Source organism: Mastigoproctus giganteus, chromosome 8 (genome assembly GCF_048544385.1).
Source record: "Mastigoproctus giganteus isolate SK-2022 chromosome 8, ASM4854438v1, whole genome shotgun sequence".
Lineage (NCBI taxonomy): Eukaryota > Metazoa > Arthropoda > Arachnida > Uropygi > Thelyphonidae > Mastigoproctus > Mastigoproctus giganteus.
The window spans coordinates 87,278,483-87,301,353 of record NC_143582.1 but is presented as its reverse complement, the minus strand read 5'-3'; the positions used below and the strand labels follow the sequence as shown (position 1 = coordinate 87,301,353).

The window sequence follows — 22,871 nt, the reverse complement described above, 5'->3', positions numbered from 1 at the left end:
CAGTGCTCTCCTTACAACGGTGACAAAGAAAAGAATCTCCAAGTGAGATCGGATTATCCACTAGGTCAACCTTGGAATACATGCCACAGATTCTGCAAAAACACTTCGCCACAGACTCTGGCGAAGTGTTCAAGGTGAACCTTGTAATAACCATTATAAAATTTACTAATTATTAATAAAAGAAACCTCAAAAAATTATATCTATAATATAAAAAAAATCAAACTATTACAGGGAAAAAACTTATCAAAATAACATTATAATATACTACCTTTGAAATCCTGCTCTACTTCACTAATCCTGCTTAATCCCCTCTTATCTGTACTTTTTTGCTGTCACTATGAAGAGCTCCAATAGGCACATCTGCTCGCACGAATGCCAACAGCAGAATTAAATGTAGATGCACAATACCTATGTGATATACACTGCCCTACCATTAATATCTGGACATGGATGGGGAAACAGGTCCTATGCATGCAACACATCACAGAACCTGCTATAAATATGCACACTGGACTATGAACAGACAACTGCAAAAGTGGGATACACAAGAAGACATGTTCAACAGAATTACCTCAACAGTTCAACAGAACTGATCACCTCAACAAATGCTAGATGCAGATTAACATGGTGTAAGGAGCACGAATCCTGGCCTGTAAAGCAGTGGAAAACAGTCTTATGGACAGATGAATAGAGGTTCGCATTCTACCAGTCTGATGGCCATTCTTGAGTACAGCGAATGCCAGGGGAACAGTTCCTTCCTGATTGTATCCTCCCAATAATGAAGTTTGAAGTTTGGTGGAGGCAGTGTCACATTAACGGCAAAACCATGAATGTTGTGCAATTTCAGGACAGCCTGGACAATTATGCACTTCCAACATTATGGCAATATTTCAGGGAAGACCCATACCTGTATCAGTAAGACAATGCATCATGCCATACTGCTTGGGTTGTAACAGAGTGGTTTGAGGACATGGGTATGGAAAAGTTGGATTAGCCAACCCAGAGTCCTAATATGAACCCTATCAAGCATCTTTGGGATGTATTGGATTGTCAGGTATGTGCACTTCAAGATCATCTAAAGAACAAGGCCGAACTGGTGGATGTGTTAAAGGTCGAGTGGAGGAACGTATCACTTGACATTTATAAAAGGCTGGTCGAGAGTATGCTGAAAAGGCTGAAGGCCATCATAAAAGCAAATGGTTTCGGCACAAAATATTAAATGACACAATAAAAGTTCTTTTTTTGTCTAAAGGCAGGTGTCTGGATATTAATGGTAGGGCAGTGTATGTGAATTCACATATATGTATAATATATGTGAATGTAGATGCACAATACCTATTCAAATTTTCAACAACCTGAGCAGTGTCAACAGTTAACCCATAGACATCAAGTGGCCCAATGTGATCTAACCCCTTCCTTCTACTGTTAATATAAGCATAGATGCCTTCGCTGGTTTGCGATGAGATCCAATTCTGTATGCTGAGGATACAGCTTTAAAACTGTTTTTGCAGGCCAGCTACTAGATAGTCCACCAGACTGGACAAAACCTGTAGGTAACTCTCTAAGAGCTACCTGCATTAGCTAGCATATAATCTCACTGCCTTTACTCTGCCAGCAAGCAAGGAACTGGAGGGAGACCAAGTAGTACGCATTTGTATGCATGCCACATCCAAATATTTCATTAATTCAAACAAATCCTCCCCCGCCCCCAACTTTAAACTTATCTACTCGTGCATCGTGAATGGTCAAACAAAATAGAACAAAAGTTATCTGCAAAAAGATCTAACCTTCCCAAAAGCTTCACTCATTTCACAAATATATATGGTCTCAGTTCCAATCTCAATGATGTCTATTTCCACATACAATCTATTATGCCCTAATTTTTCTACCAGAATTTCAATTATCAGTTACTGCCCTAATTATTTGCTTTATGATTGATTTTATGACACTTGGAATCTAGGAGGCTTCCGGATCAGCTAGTATAAAATCTTGCTCCCTGTACTTTGCTATAGAGTGATTGGAGGGAGTTTGAATAGTATGTATGCAGGGTACATTACTGAGGACACATTATGTCAAGGAGCTCTTTACACTCTTGCCATGAATTGTCAAACTAATAGAACAAACTAATCTGCAAAAAAATCTAAACCTCCCAAACACTTCCTCGTTCATTTCACAAATATATGTGATCTCAGTTCCAAACTCAGTAATGTCCATTTCCACTTACAGTCTGCCAAACCTTGCTTCAAGTTTCAAAGTGTACTCTTTCTGACAGAATCTGAATTACCAGCTGATTCAAGCACTGCCCCTCTCAGTTGTCCAAATTATTCGCTGTATGATTCCTTTTTTACATTAAAGTTGGTGCTCATGCATATGACCACTCTGATATTCCCTGTCAGAGACTTAGTAATTTAGAATCTCCTCTTTTCGGTCTTCTTTGGCTTAAAATTAAAATCACTCTACCTCATTCTGTGAAATTCATCTGTTGCCTCTACCGTTCTCCCAAATCCACTAATCACTTGGAACTCTCTGACTTCCTCTCTTTGAAACTTGAATTTCTCCATTCCAACTTTCCTGACAGTGAGGTAATTTTCCTTGGTGATTTTAATGTTCAGAACTCCAACTGGCTTCCATGTTCTAGTCAAACAGACCCAGCTGGTAGAGATGCTGATGCTTTTGTAATTACTAATGACCTTGCACAGATTGTTCATTTAACTACTATAATACCGGAAAATCCTAACCATACAGCCAACACGCTATCTTTTTCTCATAAACAAACTTTCTAGGTACATGGTCGAGGTGAGCGGTCCCTGTTTGGCATTACAAGAATGCAAAATGGGATGATCTGCATGATGTCTTTCTTCTTTTCTTTGGTTGGATTAATGTTTCAAAACTTCTGATGTCAACGTTTGCTCAGATCGTGACGGCGAAATTATTCTCGTAGGGATGGAATCCTTTATTCCACACTCCACCTTAAAGTCTCATCCTTTATCTAAACTTTGGTTTTCCAATAAATGTGCTAACGCTGTTCAAGATAAGGATCTTGTATACTGCAATTGGCTTGTTTCCAAATCATCAGTTTCATTTTCTACCTACACCAAAGCTTGCAACAATTGTAAAGCAGTTATTAATCAGTCCAAACTAGATTTCTAACAGGCAAAGAGTAGAAAACTTGCTTCTTATCCAAATGGTAATCGAGCATTCTGATCCCTTGCCAAAGCTATTGGCCACAACTTTTGCACATCTCAATTCCCACCTCTGTCAAAACCAGATGGTTCAACTGCCAGTTCAGCCAAAGATAAATATGACCTGTTAGCATCCTCCTTTTCTTCTAACTCGTGTGTTGATGATCTTTGTAAACCATCTCCTACCATTCCCAGTACACTCCATTCGATGCCTCCTGTGGTCTTCTGTCAAAAGGAGGTCAGAAGGATGGTAAGAGGAATCTCGATGCTAAGAAAGCTCCAGGTCCTGATGGTATTTCTCCACTTGTTCTCAAAACCTGTGCTCCTGAACTTACTCCTATTCTTTGCCGCCTTTTTCACTTTCTTATTCCAAAGGTGTTTTTCCTTCTGCTTGGAAATTTGCTCATATCCAACCAGTTCCTAAAAAGGTTGATAAATCCCTTCCATCCAATTATCGTCCCACTGCACTTACTTCTACTCTTTCCAAAGTTATGGAGAAATCAATTAACTCCCATCTCTTAAACTATCTAGAGACTTTCCATCTGATCAATGATTGCCAGTATACATTCCTTCAGTATCAATTCACTGGTGAAATTCCGGCTTATGTTACCCATCTATGGACAAATTCAATGGATATGTTTGGTGAAACTCAAGCAGCTGCTCTTGGCATTTCAAAAGCTTTTGATCATGTTTGGCATAGAGGACTTCTAAATAAGCTTCCACTTTATAGTTTGCCAACTGTTTTTTGTAATTGGGTATCTAGTTTCCTCTCTGACTGCTCACTGTGGGCAATGGTAGATGGTTCTCTATCTCAAACCTTTTCCACTAATGCTGGTGATACCTAAGGTTCACCTCTTTATCCCACTCTTTTCCTCTTCTATATTAATGACCTTCTTCCATTGACGAGAAATTATATCCATAGTTTTACTGATGATAGCACATTGCATTCCACCTTCCAGCTTGAGAAACCTTCACTTGCACAAACAGCCTCAACTTCTCAAATATTCACAACCAATTCCATAAATGCTGATCTCCATCAGTGGGGCAAAGATAACTTGGTTGACTTCAATCCTCCTAAACCTTAGTCCTGTCTTATATCCTAAAAAATGATTCTTCTGCTCCCATGCTTATCTTCAATGACATTGATTGCTAGGCAAGATCATATATCTCTATTGAGGATTACCCTGACTTCTAACCTTTTTACAAGTGAAAGCTGTGAATTACAAGATCCAAAAAAATTACAAGTTTTTTTTGCCATTTTATTTACTTATCAGATCCCTATGGTTTGGCAAGCTATGTAGGATATGTATTGGCAAGCTACACTGGGATCTGATAAACACGAGGAGGTGTATAGAGGTATGTAGGACATACCTCGATAACAATTTAGAGTTGGTGCATTGGGTACGAATACATAGGATGGTGGTGGTTAAAACGATGCAGGTTGCTGATACATACAAAAAGAGGCAGGTTAATAGGTTTAATAGACTTAGGGAAGAGGTGGGGGTATGTGGATTGATGAATCAAGGTGACTTTATTCATAATCTTAGTCGCAAGATATTGATGGTGCACAGGAGGTTTTTGAGTCTTGGTTCCGGACAAGATTCCCTTCGTACAGGTGGCCATGGGGGGGGATATATCAGATCTCCCTGAAACTAATGCCAATCAGATCCGGGTGAAAACGGTGTGTGTGTGTGTTCTAGGCCAGGCATGTAGGATATCGCCTAATCTAATATCGGCACAGAGGAGGGTGCTGCGGGAGCTGCAGCGGGATGAGAGTATCACGTTGTTGCCAGTGGACAAAGGTAGATCGACGGTGGTGCTAGACATGGAGGACTATTGGGGGGAAGGTCCTTGTTTTATTGAATGATGTGTCCACTTATAAAGTTGTGAATAGGAATCCTTTGGTGATGCTGGAGCAACAGACCAATAAACTGGTACAAAAGTGGTACAAGGCGGGCAAGATATCGGAGGAAGTTTCTTGGAGGTTATGTGCATCGGGTTGTAAATTACCCAGATTCTATGGTTTACCTAAAGTGCACAAGGTAGGTGTACTGTTGAGGCCGATTGTATCATTTGTGGGCAGCTCGATGCACACCCTTTCCAGATTTTTGGCGGGTTTGGTTTCTCCTGTTTTGGGCCGGACTGGCTGGACAGTGTAGAATAGTCAGGAATTTATATGATTTGCCCAGGATCAGAATATTGAAGAAGAAGAAATTTTGATATCATTTTATGTGGTGTCATTATTCATGTGCATTCTGGTGGATCATGCTTTGGATTGTGCCCGAATGGCTTTGGAGGGCGATAATACCTTGAGAGATAGGACAAATTAGAGTGTATAGGATATATGTGAAGGTCTTAGCTTGTGTTTGTCCGGCACCGCTATGGTATTTGCAGGTGTGATGTATCGGCAGATCCGGGGTGTGGCTATGGCTTCACCTATTAGCACAGTCATTGCTAATTTAGCAATGGAAGAATCTGAGGATAGGATGTTGAGTTCCTCTGGTCCGCTACCCCTGAGGGAGTGGAAGAGGTATGTGGATGATACGTTCGCTATACTACGTAGGGGATGTGGGCCAGAGGTTCTCAATTGGCTTAATAGTGGCTCCCCCTTTATAAAGTTAACCTCCGAGGCCAAGCGGGGGGGGGGCACTCTGCCATTTTTGGATGTCTGGATTTACAGGGTGGGCCGACAATTAAAAACAAGAGTGTTTAGGAAAGAGATGTGCCAGGCCCAGTATACTCATTTTGGTTCTGCCCAGACTGGAGGCCATAAGAAGAGTGTGGTTAGGGCTTTAATGAGCAGGGCTTGGTCGCACTGCTCTACCTTGGAGGATAGGGAGGAAGAAATCAAACAGGTCACGGCCAACCTTATGAGATACGAATACCCCCGGAACGTGATTGAAGGTTGTTGTGGACATGGTACTCGGAGGGGGTACCTGGTTCCACTGCATACATTCCCTACTACCCGGGCATTTCGTAGCCAATAGCCCGCATTTTATGGTCATACCAATTACGTTGTGTGCAGCTTCCGGGTCAGAAGCTGCACACGGTGATGGTGGTGGTTAAAGACCTTGTTATGGGAGCTGAAAACACAGGGAGTTGTTTACAAAATTCAGTGTCCAGATTGTGGGGGATGTTACGTAGGTGAGACTAAGCGCAGATTACATGCTTAGGTTGGCTAATGTCTCGGGGTTGGCCGTGGCAGAACATGCCTGGGAAACCGTGCAGCCGAAGGAGCTACAATTTCAGATAAGGTAGAGGGTATCTGGAACCGGAAGTGGCTGGAGAGCCTAAGGATTTGTTCCTTGAGTGATAATAGCTTGAATAGGGATAAGGGTTGTAGAATTAATGTAATGTTTGAGACTGTTATCCTGGATAGGGATGAATGTTTTAAGATTGTACAGCCCGTGCCACTTCCCGTGCTGATATACGGGAAACGGATTATGCGCAGGTACCATTAGTGCTTTATAATGAATTGTTGATGCAGCACTACTTAAGTTGAGGAAGGCAGCAGATGTTGTCGAAAGCTTCAGTTTTACAGTAGTAGGGGTTTAACGCTTTTAATGTATTGTATTTTAAAGTTTCATAATGGTATGGGTTTAACGCTTTTAATGTATAGTATTTTCAAAAGTTTTTATATGATTTGATATGAATTCATATGATTTATGGTTTTTAAATTATACTACATTTTACAGTCGATTTTACTTATTTATTTTATTTGTAATTTTATTTTATTTTATTTATTTTTATAAAGTTACAATTGGTCAGAGCTGGCGGCGTCAATTATGGATTCTGATGGGTGCTTATGAGAGTTTAAAGAGCTGGGTAGTGCCCTCGACAGTATTAAAGTGGGAGACTAATCAAGCACTCATCTGCCCAACTCAATGCCAGAGTTCACTCTTGTGCATTAGGCAATATAGCAGCAATCTCCAAGGCAGAATGCGCTGGTTCCACAGGAGTTAGTTATTCTCGGCGATCCTATTGTCAGGGAGATGGGTAATATATCATGAAAGGATAGGTGGAATAGGACCAGGGTATGTCTACCAGGGGTAAAAGTTGATGATGTTGTAGAGCAAATATCATCTTTTAAGGGCACAAAGGATGATATTGTTGTACACGTTGACAATAATGAAATTAAGAGTAGGAGATCTGAAGATTTACTTAACAAGTACAGGTCAATGTTGAAAAAATGTTGTGAGTCAAGATTAAATTTCAAAGTGTCTGCAATTCTAACCAAATATGACAGGAGGGAGTAAATGATGAGGGCTTTGTTAATCAATTCAGCCCTGGAGAGATTGTTTAAGGCTCATAGGGTAGAATTTTGTTCAGCATGGCCTGTGCTCGTTAACAGGAGAGAGCTTCTACAGGGATGGGATACACTTATGAGTAAATAGAAGGAGTGCAAGAGTGTTTGCTGATGCTATTGAGGCAGTGTTAGGTGGGTCAGAAAACTGCTAGCTTGGAGGGATTCACAGACTAAAACGTTAATAGTAGCCACAAGAAGTGAAAGTGATTCTTGCACTGCTTCTATTAGAATGAGCAGCGGCCTGGAAGGCAGGGTGCTGGGGATTTCAGGGTCTGGTGGGAGTCATCATGAAACAAATAAATACATGGGCTGTGTTAGGGTAACTAAGAATACGAATAGGGCGTGTATACTTGCATGTACACCAATGCTAAGAGTACAGTAAATAAATTTGAAGTGCTGGTCAAGACATTAAAGGCGGATATTGTTGGGATATCAAAGATGTGGTGTCACACAGATATAAGCAATGCCAAATTGGAATATGGATAGTACAATCAATGTGTACAGAAAGGATACACAGGATAGGAAGGGAGGAGGTGTTATGCTGTTAGTTAAGAGACACAATATCTAAGTAAGTGCATCCAATTGACATTGGTGGACAATGCAATGTTGAGTCAGTTTGGAGTGACATAAGCACTGGGAAAGAAAAATTAGAGTAGGAGTGTGTTATAGGCCTAATGACTCTAGTAAGTATGACAAACAATTGTTCAGAGAAATAGAGTGAGCCAGTAAATGAGAATGTCTTGTAATAGGGGATTTTAATTTCCCAGATATTGACTGGAACTTGTGGGTTGGTCACTTGCACGCTAGCAATGCTTTTGTGGATTTATTGGATGATTGTTTTCTACACAGCAAGTTTGAGAGGCAACCAGAGAAAATAATACTGTTGATCTGGTTATCAGCAGTGATTATTTGTGAATTAAGAATATGCAGATAAAGGAATCACTGGGTAGCAGTGATCAAGTGTACTGATATGGGATTTACTTAAAGATATTAATACCATCAAGGGTAAAAGGGAAGGGTTTTTGCTTTCGTAAAGGTGACTACGGTGGTCTCAGACAGTTTAAATTCTATACAGTGGGGATCAACTGATAAAATTAACAACAGCAAATTCTAAATGGGAAACATTCAAGGAATTAATCGTGGAAGCTACTGGGCTTTTCATACCGATTAAGAAATACTGTTCAAGATTTAGGCCTAAATGGATGTCAGATAAACTAATGAGACTCGTGGCAAAGAAGAAAAATGCATGGGATGCATATAAATTATTAGGCGACACAGAAGCCTATGGTAGATATAAGGTAGTCTGTAATCAAGTCACAAAGGAGGTTAAATACAGAAATTTTTTACATCGTACAATTAACTTTTCATACTCAGGCTACAAACTTTTCAAACTTTCCTTCACACTTTAATAAGCAAATATAAAGGCGCCTCCGTAGCCAGCTGAGAAGGAGCAGCAGTGCATAGCACACGCTTCTTAATTAGACCGGGGTTCGAGCCCGTCACCACCAAATACGGAGGATGCGGAAAGGTCAGGGAATGACCACCGCATATCCCGGAGCAGTATGGCCTTAGTTGCTAATGCTCCTAAAAACCAAACAAACAACAACAAGCAAATATAAATACAGTGCAACTTTGATATAATGCGCCTCGCATACCACTTTCTTGGATATAATGCAGATATGATCAGGTCCCTCAAAATGAATTAGGAAAAAAAGTTGTGTGTTCAAAGAATTAGCAATTTCATACTGGAAAGTGGAAAAGTGAATACTGTATATACTCATACAATATTTCCACGAAGGCAATTAGCTAAAAATTAGCTGAACATTTGCTTTGATATATTCAGTATTCAGTTGCAGAGTAATTTTTGTAAACAACAGAACATGTCAGAAACTAATTACTGTAGACACCCAAGTTTCTCCCCTTTCCACTGATATACTCTTATTGCTAAAGATGCAATAAGAGTTTATCAGTGGAACGCTAATTAGAAACAACTACTTCTGGAGGAATATATGATTACTCTTCATCAATTACATTTCATTAGTCACAAAGTAAATTTTTGTAAACAACAGCAACTGACATCCTTTCTTTGACTGGAAGTTACTCTCAGGATAAAAAAAACTGTTAAGGGTTAAACTAGACAAAAAATATACATGAACTGACAAGCGATTTATGGGGAAATCACATGACTTTGCTTTGGCACTACGATAGGCTGGAGTTTAGTTTGATTTAGTTTTCTCAGAACACAGTAAATTCTGGGGAATCAGAAATAAACACATGGCAAAATTAGTAAATCAGTAGGACTAAAGTAATGGCCACCAAAAGAAAAAATTATACAGTTGAAAAAACATTAAAGATTATCAAAAGATTATCAAAATGCAGTATATTTCGCGAGTGTGGAATTTCAGAAGGAATGATCTGCAGCTGGATGAAAGATGAAGAAAAATTGCATTAATTTGTAGACTGCGTAGAAGATGAAGTAGGCCTCCAAAGAAAGAAAGAAACCTAGACTTTGTGAAAACAGTAATGTGGACTAAGGCTTATACAAATGGTTTCCACAGAAGTGTAGTGAAGGATTACCAATAAATGGAATAATTTTGAAAGCACAGGCACTTAAATTTCACAAGCTACTTGGTGGAGATGATGACGCATTTAAAGCTTCTGAATGGTGGCTTTGAAGATGAAAAGCTCGTAACCTGGGAATACCAGGTTAATCTTATAGGTAAATGTGCATTTAGCGACATTACAGCACCATTTCCTGAATTTCTGCAGAGCGTGATTCAAGGTGGTGAATTCACAGATAAACAGTTGTACAACTGTGACAAAACAGTGCTGTATTATAAACCTCTTCTCCGGCAAATCACTAGATATTAAAAGGGCACCCAACAAAGCAGGCATGAAAACTAACAAAGAGAGAATTACCATGTGCTAACAAGACTGGAAATCAAAAACTAAACCATCATGCATTGGCAAAAGTCGGAAGTTTCCAATGTTTTATGCATGTCAACATGAAATCGCTACCTGTGATTTATAAAATTAGTTCCAATGATGAGTGATATTTTTGCTGTAAAAATATCACTCGTCATCCAAGGTTTGAAAGTTTATACCATTGGTTTGCACCAACCAAGGTTTGAAAGTTTGTACCACAGATGAGATGCCATTTGCTTTCCAAAAAACCTTGAAGAAAAGGCTCTATTACTGCTGGATCACTGCCCAGCTCACCTTTTGGCTAATGTCCTGAAATTGAAAATTGACAATATCAGAGTCGCATTTCTCCAAAGGAATACAACCACACTAATTCAGCTTATGGATCAGGGTATTATTCAAGCCTTCAAAGCCTACTATCATGGTGAGCTACTTGCGGGTGTTGTGAACTCTGAAATGAAAGGTCTAGAATTTTTGAAAATATTAACAGTGAAAGATATTGTGTGGAATATTGGATTAGCATGGGGGAAAGTAAGCTCAACAGCAACTGAAAACTGCTGTTGAGCTTACTTACTGGAAAAGACGAGATCACTAATAATAACCTTGAATTAACAGCATTTTCCACACAAGAAGTAAAGGCTGTTTGTAACAGACTTGGTGGCAGCCTTGGAGCAAATGACCTGGCTGCTTGGATTGAAGTAGATGAAGAAGCTACAGATGCACATTACCTGAGTGAGGAAGAAATCACAGCCTCTGTGAACAGTAATAAGACAATCGACAAAGAGAAGGCCAGTGACATAGGGAGTGACCCAGAAGATAAGGTGGATGACTTGTGTAAAAGCACCAGAAATTAACAAAGTGCTTGCAAACATTAATGAGGTCATGGCATAGTTAGAACATCAGAGTGATAGTGAACATCTTCATTTATTGCCCCTAACCACCATTAAGAATTATGTACTAAAAACAGTCATCAGTTCTGGAATGACATGCCAGAACATGATTACATGACTATTTCAGAACAGATACATAAAATCTAAGTCCATAACAGCAATGTATATTAATAGAATGTAAAGAGAATGATATATCCTTTAATACTTTGTCTACTGCATCCTCATAAAACATTAGTATACACTTTACTCAGTAAATACTTTAGTACTTTATTTAGTAAATATAGTAATTATTTACGAACTAAGGTACATTTTCGTTTAAAAAATCCTGGAAAAAAATGGTAACATTTTTTCAACTATAATGCACTTCAATTATAATGCAGGTATTAAAGTTTTTGCCTGACATCTGCATTATACAGTGGACTTCCACTTTACGATGGGTTCACTATTCGATCAAATCACTTTACGATGGACTCTCCACAATAAAATGCCTTTCACTATACGATATGTAGTAAGTGTGGGATATTGTCATCATTTTTGCGAATTGAATTTTAATTAATTAATTCTATTAAACGAAGCTTAAAAAATTGGAATGAAGAGAAGATTCTGAAAATTTATTTTTGTTTTTTATATGATTTCAGTGAAGGGGAAACACATTTCACCATAAGATAAAAACCCACAGAATTCCAGTTATCGGTATTATTGCAAATGCAACAAGACTGAGTTTACGTTTATAATAGATTACGCTAACAGAAACGCCCAATAAACCGGAAAGTGCAAATTGTTTTTATTGTTTTATGGTCGTGACCTCCAGAAATCTGCTTTAAAAAATATCACAAATGCATTAAAAAAAAAAAATTCATTCTTATAACAAAGCACAGCAATAAACAGTGGAAGTGTAGGCAATTTTAATGATTTGAGCAGCTGATTCTACTAACCAGTGATCACTGGCACCTACTTATTTTACTCTACAATAGCTTACGATTGTCTCCGACCGGACCACGTGGTCCTTTGTCTCAGCCAATAGCAGCATTTGTAAACGTGTTGGGCACATGTTTTGTTTTTGTATCCTTTAGTTCAAGTGATTTTTTTTGTGCTTATTTTCCATAAATTTACTGTATTGAATTCTTGAACATACAACATTGCGTAATGTGGTCCCTAAGGAGTGCAGTAAGAAAATTTCAATTAAAATTAAACAAGAAATAGTGAAAAAACATGATGGTGGTGCTAAAATTAGTTCATTAGTACACGAATATGGTTTCTCACAGTCAACCATTTCTACCACAGTGAAACAAAAAGAAAATCTTAAATAAGTTAAAGTGAGTGATGAATCTAACAGTCCAAAAAAGTTAGAGAACTGATTATAGAAATGTAAAGGCATTTGTTGCTGTGAATAAAAGAAAAACAATTAAGGGTGATACAGTTCCTGGACAATATTCCTGGGGTAGAATTCCTGGGGTAGAATTTTTTTCAGCCTGGACTGTACTTGTTAACAGGAGAGATTGCTTCTACAGGGATGTGATACACTTAAATAGAAAGGGTGCAAGAATATTTGCTGATGCTATCGAGGCAGTGTTAGGTGGGTCGGAAAACTGCTAGCTTGGGGGGAGCCAAAGACCAATAGATTGACAGTAGCCACTGGCAGAGGTGAAAGAGATTCTTGCACTGCTTCTATTAGAATGAGCAGAAGCCTGAAAAACAAGATGCATGGTATTTCAGAGACTGCTGGGAGCCATTGCGGCACAAGTAAACACATGGGTTGTATTAGGGTAGCTAAGAATAGAAACAGGTGCAGGTATACTTGCGTGTACACCAATGCTAGGAGTTTAGTAAATAAATTTGATGAATTTGAGGTATTGCTCAAAACATCGAAGGCAGATATTGTTGGGATATCAGAGACGTGGTGTCACACAGATATAAGGGATGCAGAACTGGGATTTGCGGAGAACAACGTCTACAGAAAGAATAGACAGGATAGGAAGGGAGGAGGGGTTATGCTATTAGTTAAGAAACACATAAAAACCAAGGAAGTGAAGCCAGTCAACATCGCTGGACAGTGCAGTGTTGAGTCAGTTTGGTGTGACATAAACATTGGGAGATCAAAATTGAGAGTAGGAGTGTGCTATAGGCCTAATGACTCTGATGAGTATAATAAGGAACTGTACAGGGAAATAGAGTGGGCCAGTAAATCAGAGTGTCTTATAATGGGAGATTTTAATTTCCCAGATATTGACTGGATTTTGGGGGCTGGTTACTCACACACTAGCAGAGCTTTTGTGGATTTATTGGATGATTGTTTTCTACATCAGCATGTTCGGGAGGCAACTAGAGGGAGTAATACTCTTGATTTGATTATCAGCAGTGATTCTTCATGCATTAAGAATCTGCAGATAAATGAACCACTAGGTGGCAGTGATCACAGTGTGCTGAAGTGGGATTTACTCAAAGAGGTAACTACCATTAGGGGTAAAGGGAAGGGTTATTGCTTCCGTAAAGGCGACTACGATGGACTGAGACAGTATTTAAATTCTATACAGTGGGACCAACTGATGATGTTACCAACAGCAAATTCAAAATGGGAAGCATTCAAAGAACTTATCTTGGAAGCTACTAGGCTTTACATACCAACTAAGAAATATTGTTCAAGGTTTAGGCCAAAATGGATGTCAGATGAACTAATGAGGCATATGGCAGAGAAGAAAAATGCATGGGATACATACAAATTAACACATGACACAGAAGCCTATGATAGATACAAGTTGATATGCAACCAAGTTACAAAGGAGGTTAGGCAGGCGAAGGCAGATTACGAGAAATCCTTGGCAAGGGATGCAAAGAAAAACAGCAAAGAGTTCTTTACTTATGTAAACTCTAGAAGGAAGGGGATGAATCAGATTGGTCCACTTGATATTGATGGGTCAACTGTTGATGATCCTGCTCAGGTAGCTAACAAACTAAATGAATATTTTGCATCGACATTCACACATGAGGAGTTATTCAGCGAGGGGAATGCCAGAGGTGTATTCAACTCTAGCAGTAAGCTACAGAATCTTGAAATAACTGGGAGTAAAGTGGAGGAGAAACTGTTGAAGATAAACACAAGAAAGGCACCCGGGGTGGATGGGATCTATCCAGTTATATTAAAGGAGGCAGCAAAGGAAGTAAGCAAACCCTTAGCCATAATTATGAGAGCTTCCTTGGACTCAGGGGAGGTACCCATAGACTGGAAATGTGCAAATGTGACCCCAATTCACAAAGGAGGATCAAAGGCTGACACAAGTAATTATAGACCTGTGAGCTTAACTTCTGTTCCAGGAAAATTAATGGAGGCACTGGTTAAAGAAGCACTGCAGGATCATTTAGACAAGACTTCAGTTATAGCTCAGACACAGCATGGTTTTGTTAAGGGGAAGTCTTGCCTGACCAACTTGATTGGATACTATGATGCAGTCACAAAAGAACTGAATGCAGGGAATAACTTTGATATTATATACTTGGATCTTAGAAAGGCTTTTGATACTGTTGCACATGGAAGACTGCTACACAAATTGGAGCAGTGTGACATTGGAGGCAAATTGCTGCTATGGATAAAGGGGTGGTTGAGGGGGAGAAGACAGAGAGTGGTAATCAATGGACACTGCTCATCGTGGACTGATGTTATTAGTGGAGTCCCTCAGGGCTCAGTGTTGGGTCCATTATTGTTTTCTGTATTTATAAATGATATTGATGATGGTATATCGGGCTTAATGTCCAAGTTTGCAGACGATACAAAGGTTGGCAGGGTTGTCAAGGACACTACTGACACTATGCTGCTGCAACAGGATCTGGAAAGGTTGAGCAGATGGGCTGAGAGGTGGCAAATGAAGTTTAACATTGACAAATGTAAAGTACTACACATGGGAAACAGCAACCCCAGAGCAACGTATCAACTCTGTGGTACAACACTGACAGTGGTAGAGAATGAAAGGGACTTGGGGGTGGTTGTGCAGGCAGATATGAAGTTCTCTGAACAGTGCAGACGGGCTGCAAGAGTAGCTCATGGAGTATTGTCAATGATATACAGGAATTTTTCCAGCAGGGATAAGGAGGTGATTATTCCATTGTATAAGGCGATGGTCAGGCCACACCTAGAGTACTGTATACAGGTCTGGAGGCCTCATTTCAAGAAGGATGTAGAGCTGCTGGAACGAGTACAGAGAAGGGCAACAAGATTAGTGAATGGAACAAAGGGGTGCTCTTACGAAGAAAGGCTTAAGTTTTGCAAATTACAGTGTCTGGAGACTAGGCACCAGCGAGGTGATCTGATAGAGGTGTATAAAGCCTTGAATGGTTTAAGCATGCTCAATGCTGATGGGATTCTTCCTCTAGCTCAGAAAAATCACCTGAGAGGGCATAAATTCAAATTGAGGAAAGACAGATGTAGGATAGACGTGCGGAAATTTGCCTTTAGCCAGCGCGTGGTTGGTTGGTGGAACAGACTTCCATCCCTTGTGGTGGAGGTTGATAGCCTAAATAAGTTTAAGGCTCAGCTGGACAGGTATTTTGAACGAACAGAGGGGTGGAAGTGGTTTTTTTTTTTTTTTTTTTGGCTGATGCTGCATAAGCTTGCTTTCTTGCATCAAATGCCTCTACTAATGCTAATGCTAATACATTTGCAAATGTGCACAGCAGATTTTTGAGGACTTAAAGACTAAAACACCTTCAGCTAGTGATACGTGGACTTTAAAGCCAGCAAAGGTTGTTCAACCATTTTAGAAAACAGTCCGATACTAAAAGTGTCATAAGGAATGGAGAGGCTTGCAGCGCTGATCAGGAAGCAGCTGAAAACTTTAAGGTGAAGTTTCAAGGCTCGTTGAGAAGGAGGGTTTACCTTCCTCAACAAGTCTTTAACACAGACGAAACAGGCCTCTTTTGGAAAAGAATGCCTAGGCGAACATACATCACAAAAGAAGAGGCCTCTTTGCCTGGTCGTAAGCCTAAGAAGGACAGGCTTACTCTGCTGTTGGGGTCCAATGTCTGTGGTGATTTTAAACTTAAACCAATGTTTACCACTTAGAAACTCCCAGAGTGTTTAAACAGCAAAAGGTCATCAAAAGCAGGTTAGGTCTTCTTGTTACACTTCTGACTGTGTAACAAGAAGACCTGGGTGACAAGACACCTCTTCAATGAATGGGTATTTGAAGTGTTTTGTCCTTCAGTCAAAGGTTACTTAGAAAAAAAAAAAAAAAAAAACAAACTTCCTTTAAATTTTGGATAACACTCCAGGTCATGATCCCCAACTTGCCCGATCTTTGGAGGGGCAATTTAACTTTGTTACTGTCAAATTTCTCCCACTCAATACCACCCCTCTGCTTCAGCCGATGGATCAGCAAGTGATTTCCAACTTTAGAAAAATTTACACAAAGAAAATGCTTGTGAAGTGCTTTGAAGAGACTTCAGGAGACAGGAGACAGGGCCATGACCTTAAAGGAATTCTGGAAGACCAGTTTTAACATCTTAGACTGTGTACAAATGATTGTCAGCTCTTGGAATGAAGCTTCAGCTCGGTGCCTCAATGCAGCCTGGAAGAACTTATGGTCTTCAGTCATCCATGATTTTGAAGGACTTGAAGCTGAAGGTGTTCTAGAGCAGGAAATTATCACTCTTGGTGAGTCTTTGGCTCTAGAGATTGATGCGGCAGATGTGGAGGAGTTAATTGCAAACCACGGAAGGGAGTTGGCAACAGAGGAGCTCCAGGAATTAAAGCAGATGGGTGACCATGACAGTGGAGATGAGGAACATGACCGTGTAGCAACAACTCAAGAAATTAATGACATGTTTGCTGCATGGGATATTGTGAAGAGGACAGTAAGAAAAAACCCAGATATTGAAACCAATGAATTGATAACCTGCAAATTTGAAGATCAGGTGTTAAGTTATTTCAAGAACCTTCAGAGAAAGTGCCAAAAGCAAACCACTTTGGACAGTTTTTATACCATAAATAGCAAGAGGCAGTGATCAGAAAGAACACCAGATCCTGAAGGTTGTCCTGATATCTTGATATTAAAAGATTCTCTTCCAGCTCCATCGCCACACCACCATTGACACAGCTTTTCCAATGTAAGTTAAATGAAAATTATGATTTTTGTTTTTCTAATGTTTATAATTATCATTTTAAACAACATTTGGTGAGGGGAATAAGTAAAAATGTGTGGCACTATCAGCATTTTTTATCTTTTTTCTTTTTTTTATAATTTGTATCATACTCTACTGTTTATTCCAGTGTATAAGATGCACCACAATTTTAGGGAGAGTTATTTTTAAATAAAAGGTGCATGTTGTTGCATGCTATAAAATATGGGATTCAGTATTCGATATAAAACTAATACAATTTCTATTATAAAAATCACCTTTTACAGAGATAAATAGCTTAGTTATAAAGCGAAAATTTCAACTTCCTAGGACTTGGAACGAATTATCAAAAAACAGCGTGTTATTGGGTTCACTTTACGACAGTGTCTCTGGAACGAATTAATATCGTAAAGCGGAGGGGGGGGGGTTTACACTGTATTGAAGTTTTACTATAATAATTTGATACATATGTGAAATTAAATATTTTTCTGTTTTGTCTTGAATTCCTCTAAGAATATATCTATTTTGCAGTAGTGATTGATTGATTTCTCTCTCAGTAAAGATGGTTGATGTACTCGTGGTATAAAGTGCCAGACCAAATTTGCACTATGACAGTTCTTCACTATCCATAATTTCATGGCTAGAGGTGCCACAATGGCATGGCACCACAATAATAAAATTATACAAGCATCATCCATCTTCTTCCTCATAGCACCTTCCATATCTAAGTATGAGATGTGATCAGAAAGTGTCTGAAAGAGGATCGCCTTTATAACTTTAAACTGCAGCATTGCAATGAGTTATGGCTTGCTGCAATGTGTTTGGTCCATTTATCTGTGGTAAGCCTAATACTGGGTGCTAAATAGGCATTTAGTGTTCCATCGCTTTTTAAAATGAGTAATTTTACTGAGCAGCAAATTTGTGTCAAATTTTATTTCAAATTATTAAAAAACATAACAGAAACAAAATTAAAAATAGCTTTTGGAGAAGACACTGTATACAATTCAAAGATTTTTCGGTGGTTCGCAAAGTTTAAAAGGATCACTTGTCTATCAAAGATGATTCCTGCACTTCACCCATCAACTTCAAAAACTGATGTTTCAGTCATATAAATTCATGATCTGATCAGGAATGATTAACATTTAACTATCCACAAAATTGCTAGTGAAACTGGGATTTCACTAGCTCAGTCTGTGCCTTGCATCCTCATTGATTATCACAAAGAGCAAAGAGTTCTCGCACATTAGAATCCACATCAATGTGCTGCTGCTGAAACACTTTCTTGCATTCATTACTGGTGATGAATCATGATTGTGTGTGACTGTGACCTAGAACCAAAGGCTAGTTCTCTCAATGGAAGACTGTCTTCTTCAAGGCCCAAAAAAAGAGGACAATCTCAATCAAATGGGAAGATCATGCTTATCATCTTGTTTTGAATTTGCCTTGCATGGTCAGAACAACAAATACTTGCTAATAGGTCTATGATGATTGTGCAATGTGGTCAGAAAAAATGGCCAGAAAAGTGGGCTTCGGGAATTAGCAGGATCTCTCTAGAGAATTGAGATTTATAAGGTGCCTATATATGGCAAGATTTCAAATTTTGGTAACTATGTATAAATTTCCGAAAGCGAATATGAATGAAAGTCAAATTTTCACAGATATAAATAATGCTAGAAATACAGGATCGTAGGATAAATTCAATTGTTGGAAAGCATGAATTCAGGTACCAATCCTCGATACAGACATTCTACACTCAATAGATTATCGACCCATAGATTTCATTCAGCATAATTAGGAATGTTTTTTAGCCAACTAATCTTTTTTAGTTGAATTGGAACCTACATCAGGGATGAAACAATTTTTTTTTTGGTTGTAATACCAAAAAGCCTGGGCAACCCATACCATTCCACACTCTGAATTTCTGATGCTAATTTTTAATTAGCATCAGGAATTCACATTTAGCAGTAATCATGTATTACCAAATGATTCATAAAGGTAGCAATATAACAGCTTTTAAACTGTTTGTCCATAATTTCATTCTACATAGTGTGAAGATTTATCCTCCTGTAAACCATTTCTCTGATGAACAGATCTCAAAATTAAACAAAACAGATTAAATATTTTTTTAGATTATAATAGTCAATAAATAACTACCTCATTAAGTCTTGTGGTACACATTCTGTGGAGGGAATATCTATAGCTCTTTCAATAATTTTGTTATCCAAAGTAAGTATTTGACTTTCTGCAGGCAAAATTCCAAAGTCTAAAGGCCTGATACCACTCTATAATCAAATCAAAAGAAACAACAATTGACAAACACAAAGGTACACACACACACATATATATATATATGTGTGTGTGTGTACCTTTGTATAATATATATATATATATATATTATACAGGGTGTTCCACAACTATGTACAAAAACTTTGGGACCCATCCTAGAGTGAAAATAAGAAAAAATATGTCCAATTCCAAATGGTTACAAAAATATAGTTGTTATAATATAAAATAAACTTAAAAAAGGTCACTTTTTTTGAATGGTAAAAAAAAAAAAAAAATATGAAAAAAATAATAAAAAACAGACATATACCTGATGAAGTGTTTATCTGCTTATTCTTATTATGTTTATTATTTTTATCATTCAAAATTCTATAGCTATTTTTTAAAATCCAAAATACCAGAGCCATTTTTTAAAATTCAAAAAAGCAATAGCTCCAATGACCAATCATAATCAGCCAGTTTATACAATGTTTTTCTTCTTATTTTGGACTCTACACATCCAAGAATTTTTTATGCATACTTTTAAAATACCTGTATCTATATATACTGTACATATATTTACTTAAGATATATAAACACACAGGTTGATCATTTAATTCGTGGAATACACCTACCTTAATATTAAAATCTTCATCACTGAATTCTGCTAGTGCTCTCCTTTTTTGAAATAATCTCCTTTCACTTGCGCCATCAATGAGCCCACTGGTAGAACCCCTCCTAGAAGCCATTTCTCCTTACATCTTTTGAGAGTGATCATTATGGCTACAAATTATTTTCGATCTTTTTTAATGTGCCTGTGCCATGTGAAAATAGTAGTTTCTTTAAAAACTTTCCTCTATAAAACTCTGACATTTTTCTCATAGCCTCCATAGCAGTCACACCATATAGAATGCAACAGTATATAAGAAACACTGCTGTCTTTAAATCTTCCATCATGCAAATCACAGAACAGTTCACACTTACAGCAAGTAACTTTGGGCCACTTTGCAATTCCAGACATGTTAGAATTTCCAACTGTGTCAGCAAATTCTTGGATAAACATTCTTCTGCCATCTACTGACAGTTTGGCAAAACTTGAGAGGTTCGATGGTGATGCTGCCATTCCATGAATTAAACCATCAGCCTGTGTATATAAATATATAAAGCATAAGATGGGTGTCCCTGACAATTATCCAAATTTCAAAAATACATGACATACCATACAATATTCCAACAAAATGCGACACATTAGGATAAATAAGCTAAATATAACAATAAAATGAAATTTACCATTTATTAATTTATTACTATAAAAAAACAACTCTTTTTTTTTCCTTTATGGGATATTTTTTCCACCTTGTGACAGGTGCTGGTACCAAGTGCATGGGGTGGTTGATCTGTATCCAGGTTACTATTATTATTGTTGTTATTGTTGCTCGAGAAACTCTCTTGCTATTCTACAAGTGTTCAGGATTGCAGTTTTCTGGAGTTCCACATCATAAGTGTTCTCTGAGAGGCCTATTGTTGCTAGGTTCTTATGGAGGCTCTTTAGCACCATGCCAATGGTTGACACGATGATCAGGATGGTCATTACTTGTTCCATATGCCACACATCTTTGAGTTCTTGTCTTAGATCTAAAGTACTTCCTGATCTTTTCCTCATATGTTTTCTGGAGGTTGCTAGTCTTGGGCACTGCTATGTCGATTAGGTAGGTAGCCATTTCCTTCTTGTCAATGAGGGTTATGTCTGGTCTGTTGTGCAGGATTGTCTTGTCCGCTATTATGGCATGGTCCCAGTATAGTATGTGAGCAGAGGTCTCTAATACAGCCTGAGGCTTGTAATACATACTCATATATTTGTAATAAGATAAATTTTCTTTGATCAGCTGGTATTTTTGTGCTAGCTTCTGATGTATTATACTGGCTGCCTGGTTGTACGTGGGTGATCACTCTACATACTGCAGTAATGTGCTGGATTGTTTCTGGGACTAGGTGGCATTATGTACATGTGTTATCTGATACTCAAGATTCCTCAGCAATGTATTTCATGTAGTTCTTAAGTGTTGATTAAGTGGTCTTGGACAGCCAGCATAAATCCTTCAAGCTTGGGGAAGAGCCTCCCATTTGTGAGCCAAACGTTGAAAGCCATCTTATCTATGTAGTCTTGATGGAGGTCATCGTAGTGTCTGCCATGGAGTGTCTTCTTCACCCATCTTTCTGTTTTTTTATCTTCTGTTGAGTGTTGTGTGCCATGTCTATCTTTCTTATGGCTTGGTAGATTGGTGCTGTATTTTCCTGGAAGTAATCGTAACGGTTCTTAATCACCTTCTCTTGTTCAACGAGGTCAATCAATCCCCCTCCCACTTTCTTTACAGGCTGTGGTCAGTCTCTCAATGACCGAATTCGGTGATGTTTGTGGCACTTGCTCATCATTATCCTAGTCAATTTCATAATCTCCTCAAGCTCAGTGTTGGTCCAATTTATGATCCCGAAGGAATACATTAGTACTGGGACTGCACATGTGTTTATGGTTGTGACCATGATCTTTGATTTTAGCAAGCTTCACAGTCTCTGATGGTATTTTTCAGTCAGGTGGGCCTTGATCTCCTTGTGTTCTATCTGATGGGCCTGCATCATCCCCAGATATTTGCATGTCTCTCCCTCTGTTATGGCTTTAATCTCTTCACCTGTCTTCAGCTGGTAGTGTTGTCCAACTGGATATCCTTCATACAATCTGTTGGCCTTGCATTTGTCTCGGCCAAACTACAGTGATCCCGGATTAGCTATTGGAATTGATTCTCAGCTGCAGCATAGAGTTTGATTATTATTATTATTGGTGTTATGTTGAGTGTAAGTCTGCACAGACACTCAACTATTTCTCTATATCTCTCTCTTACCTCAGTACTCTTCTTCATCTCCTCTTAATTCATCTATCAGAGTTTCTTCAATCTTTTTTCCCATCACTTCCTTCATCAATTCCTCACCTCACAACATGTCCAATCCAGCTTCCCTTCCACCTTTTTGAGTATTTCCAGTCAAACATCTTTTGTCACCTGCCCTTCTCAAAAACTCACTTCTCGCTTTATTAACTCATCTAATCTTTTCAATCCTTCTCCATACCCACATCTCAAAACTTTCAACTCTTCTAATATCTTTCATTCTCAATGTCCATGCCTCTACTCCATACCAGACATCATACA

At 38.5% G+C, this 22,871-nt stretch overlaps 1 protein-coding gene across 1 annotated transcript in view; it reads right to left on the bottom strand.

The window, feature by feature from the left end:
* Herc4 (HECT and RLD domain containing E3 ubiquitin ligase 4) overlaps positions 1-22,871 on the bottom strand; it is a 768,218-nt gene that overhangs the window by 426,048 nt on the left and 319,299 nt on the right. Inside the window, exon 10 of the mRNA XM_090378812.1 lies at positions 19,564-19,691. Within this exon, the coding sequence (XP_090234938.1) occupies positions 19,564-19,691 (128 nt within the window). The remainder of the gene's footprint in view (positions 1-19,563; positions 19,692-22,871) is intronic.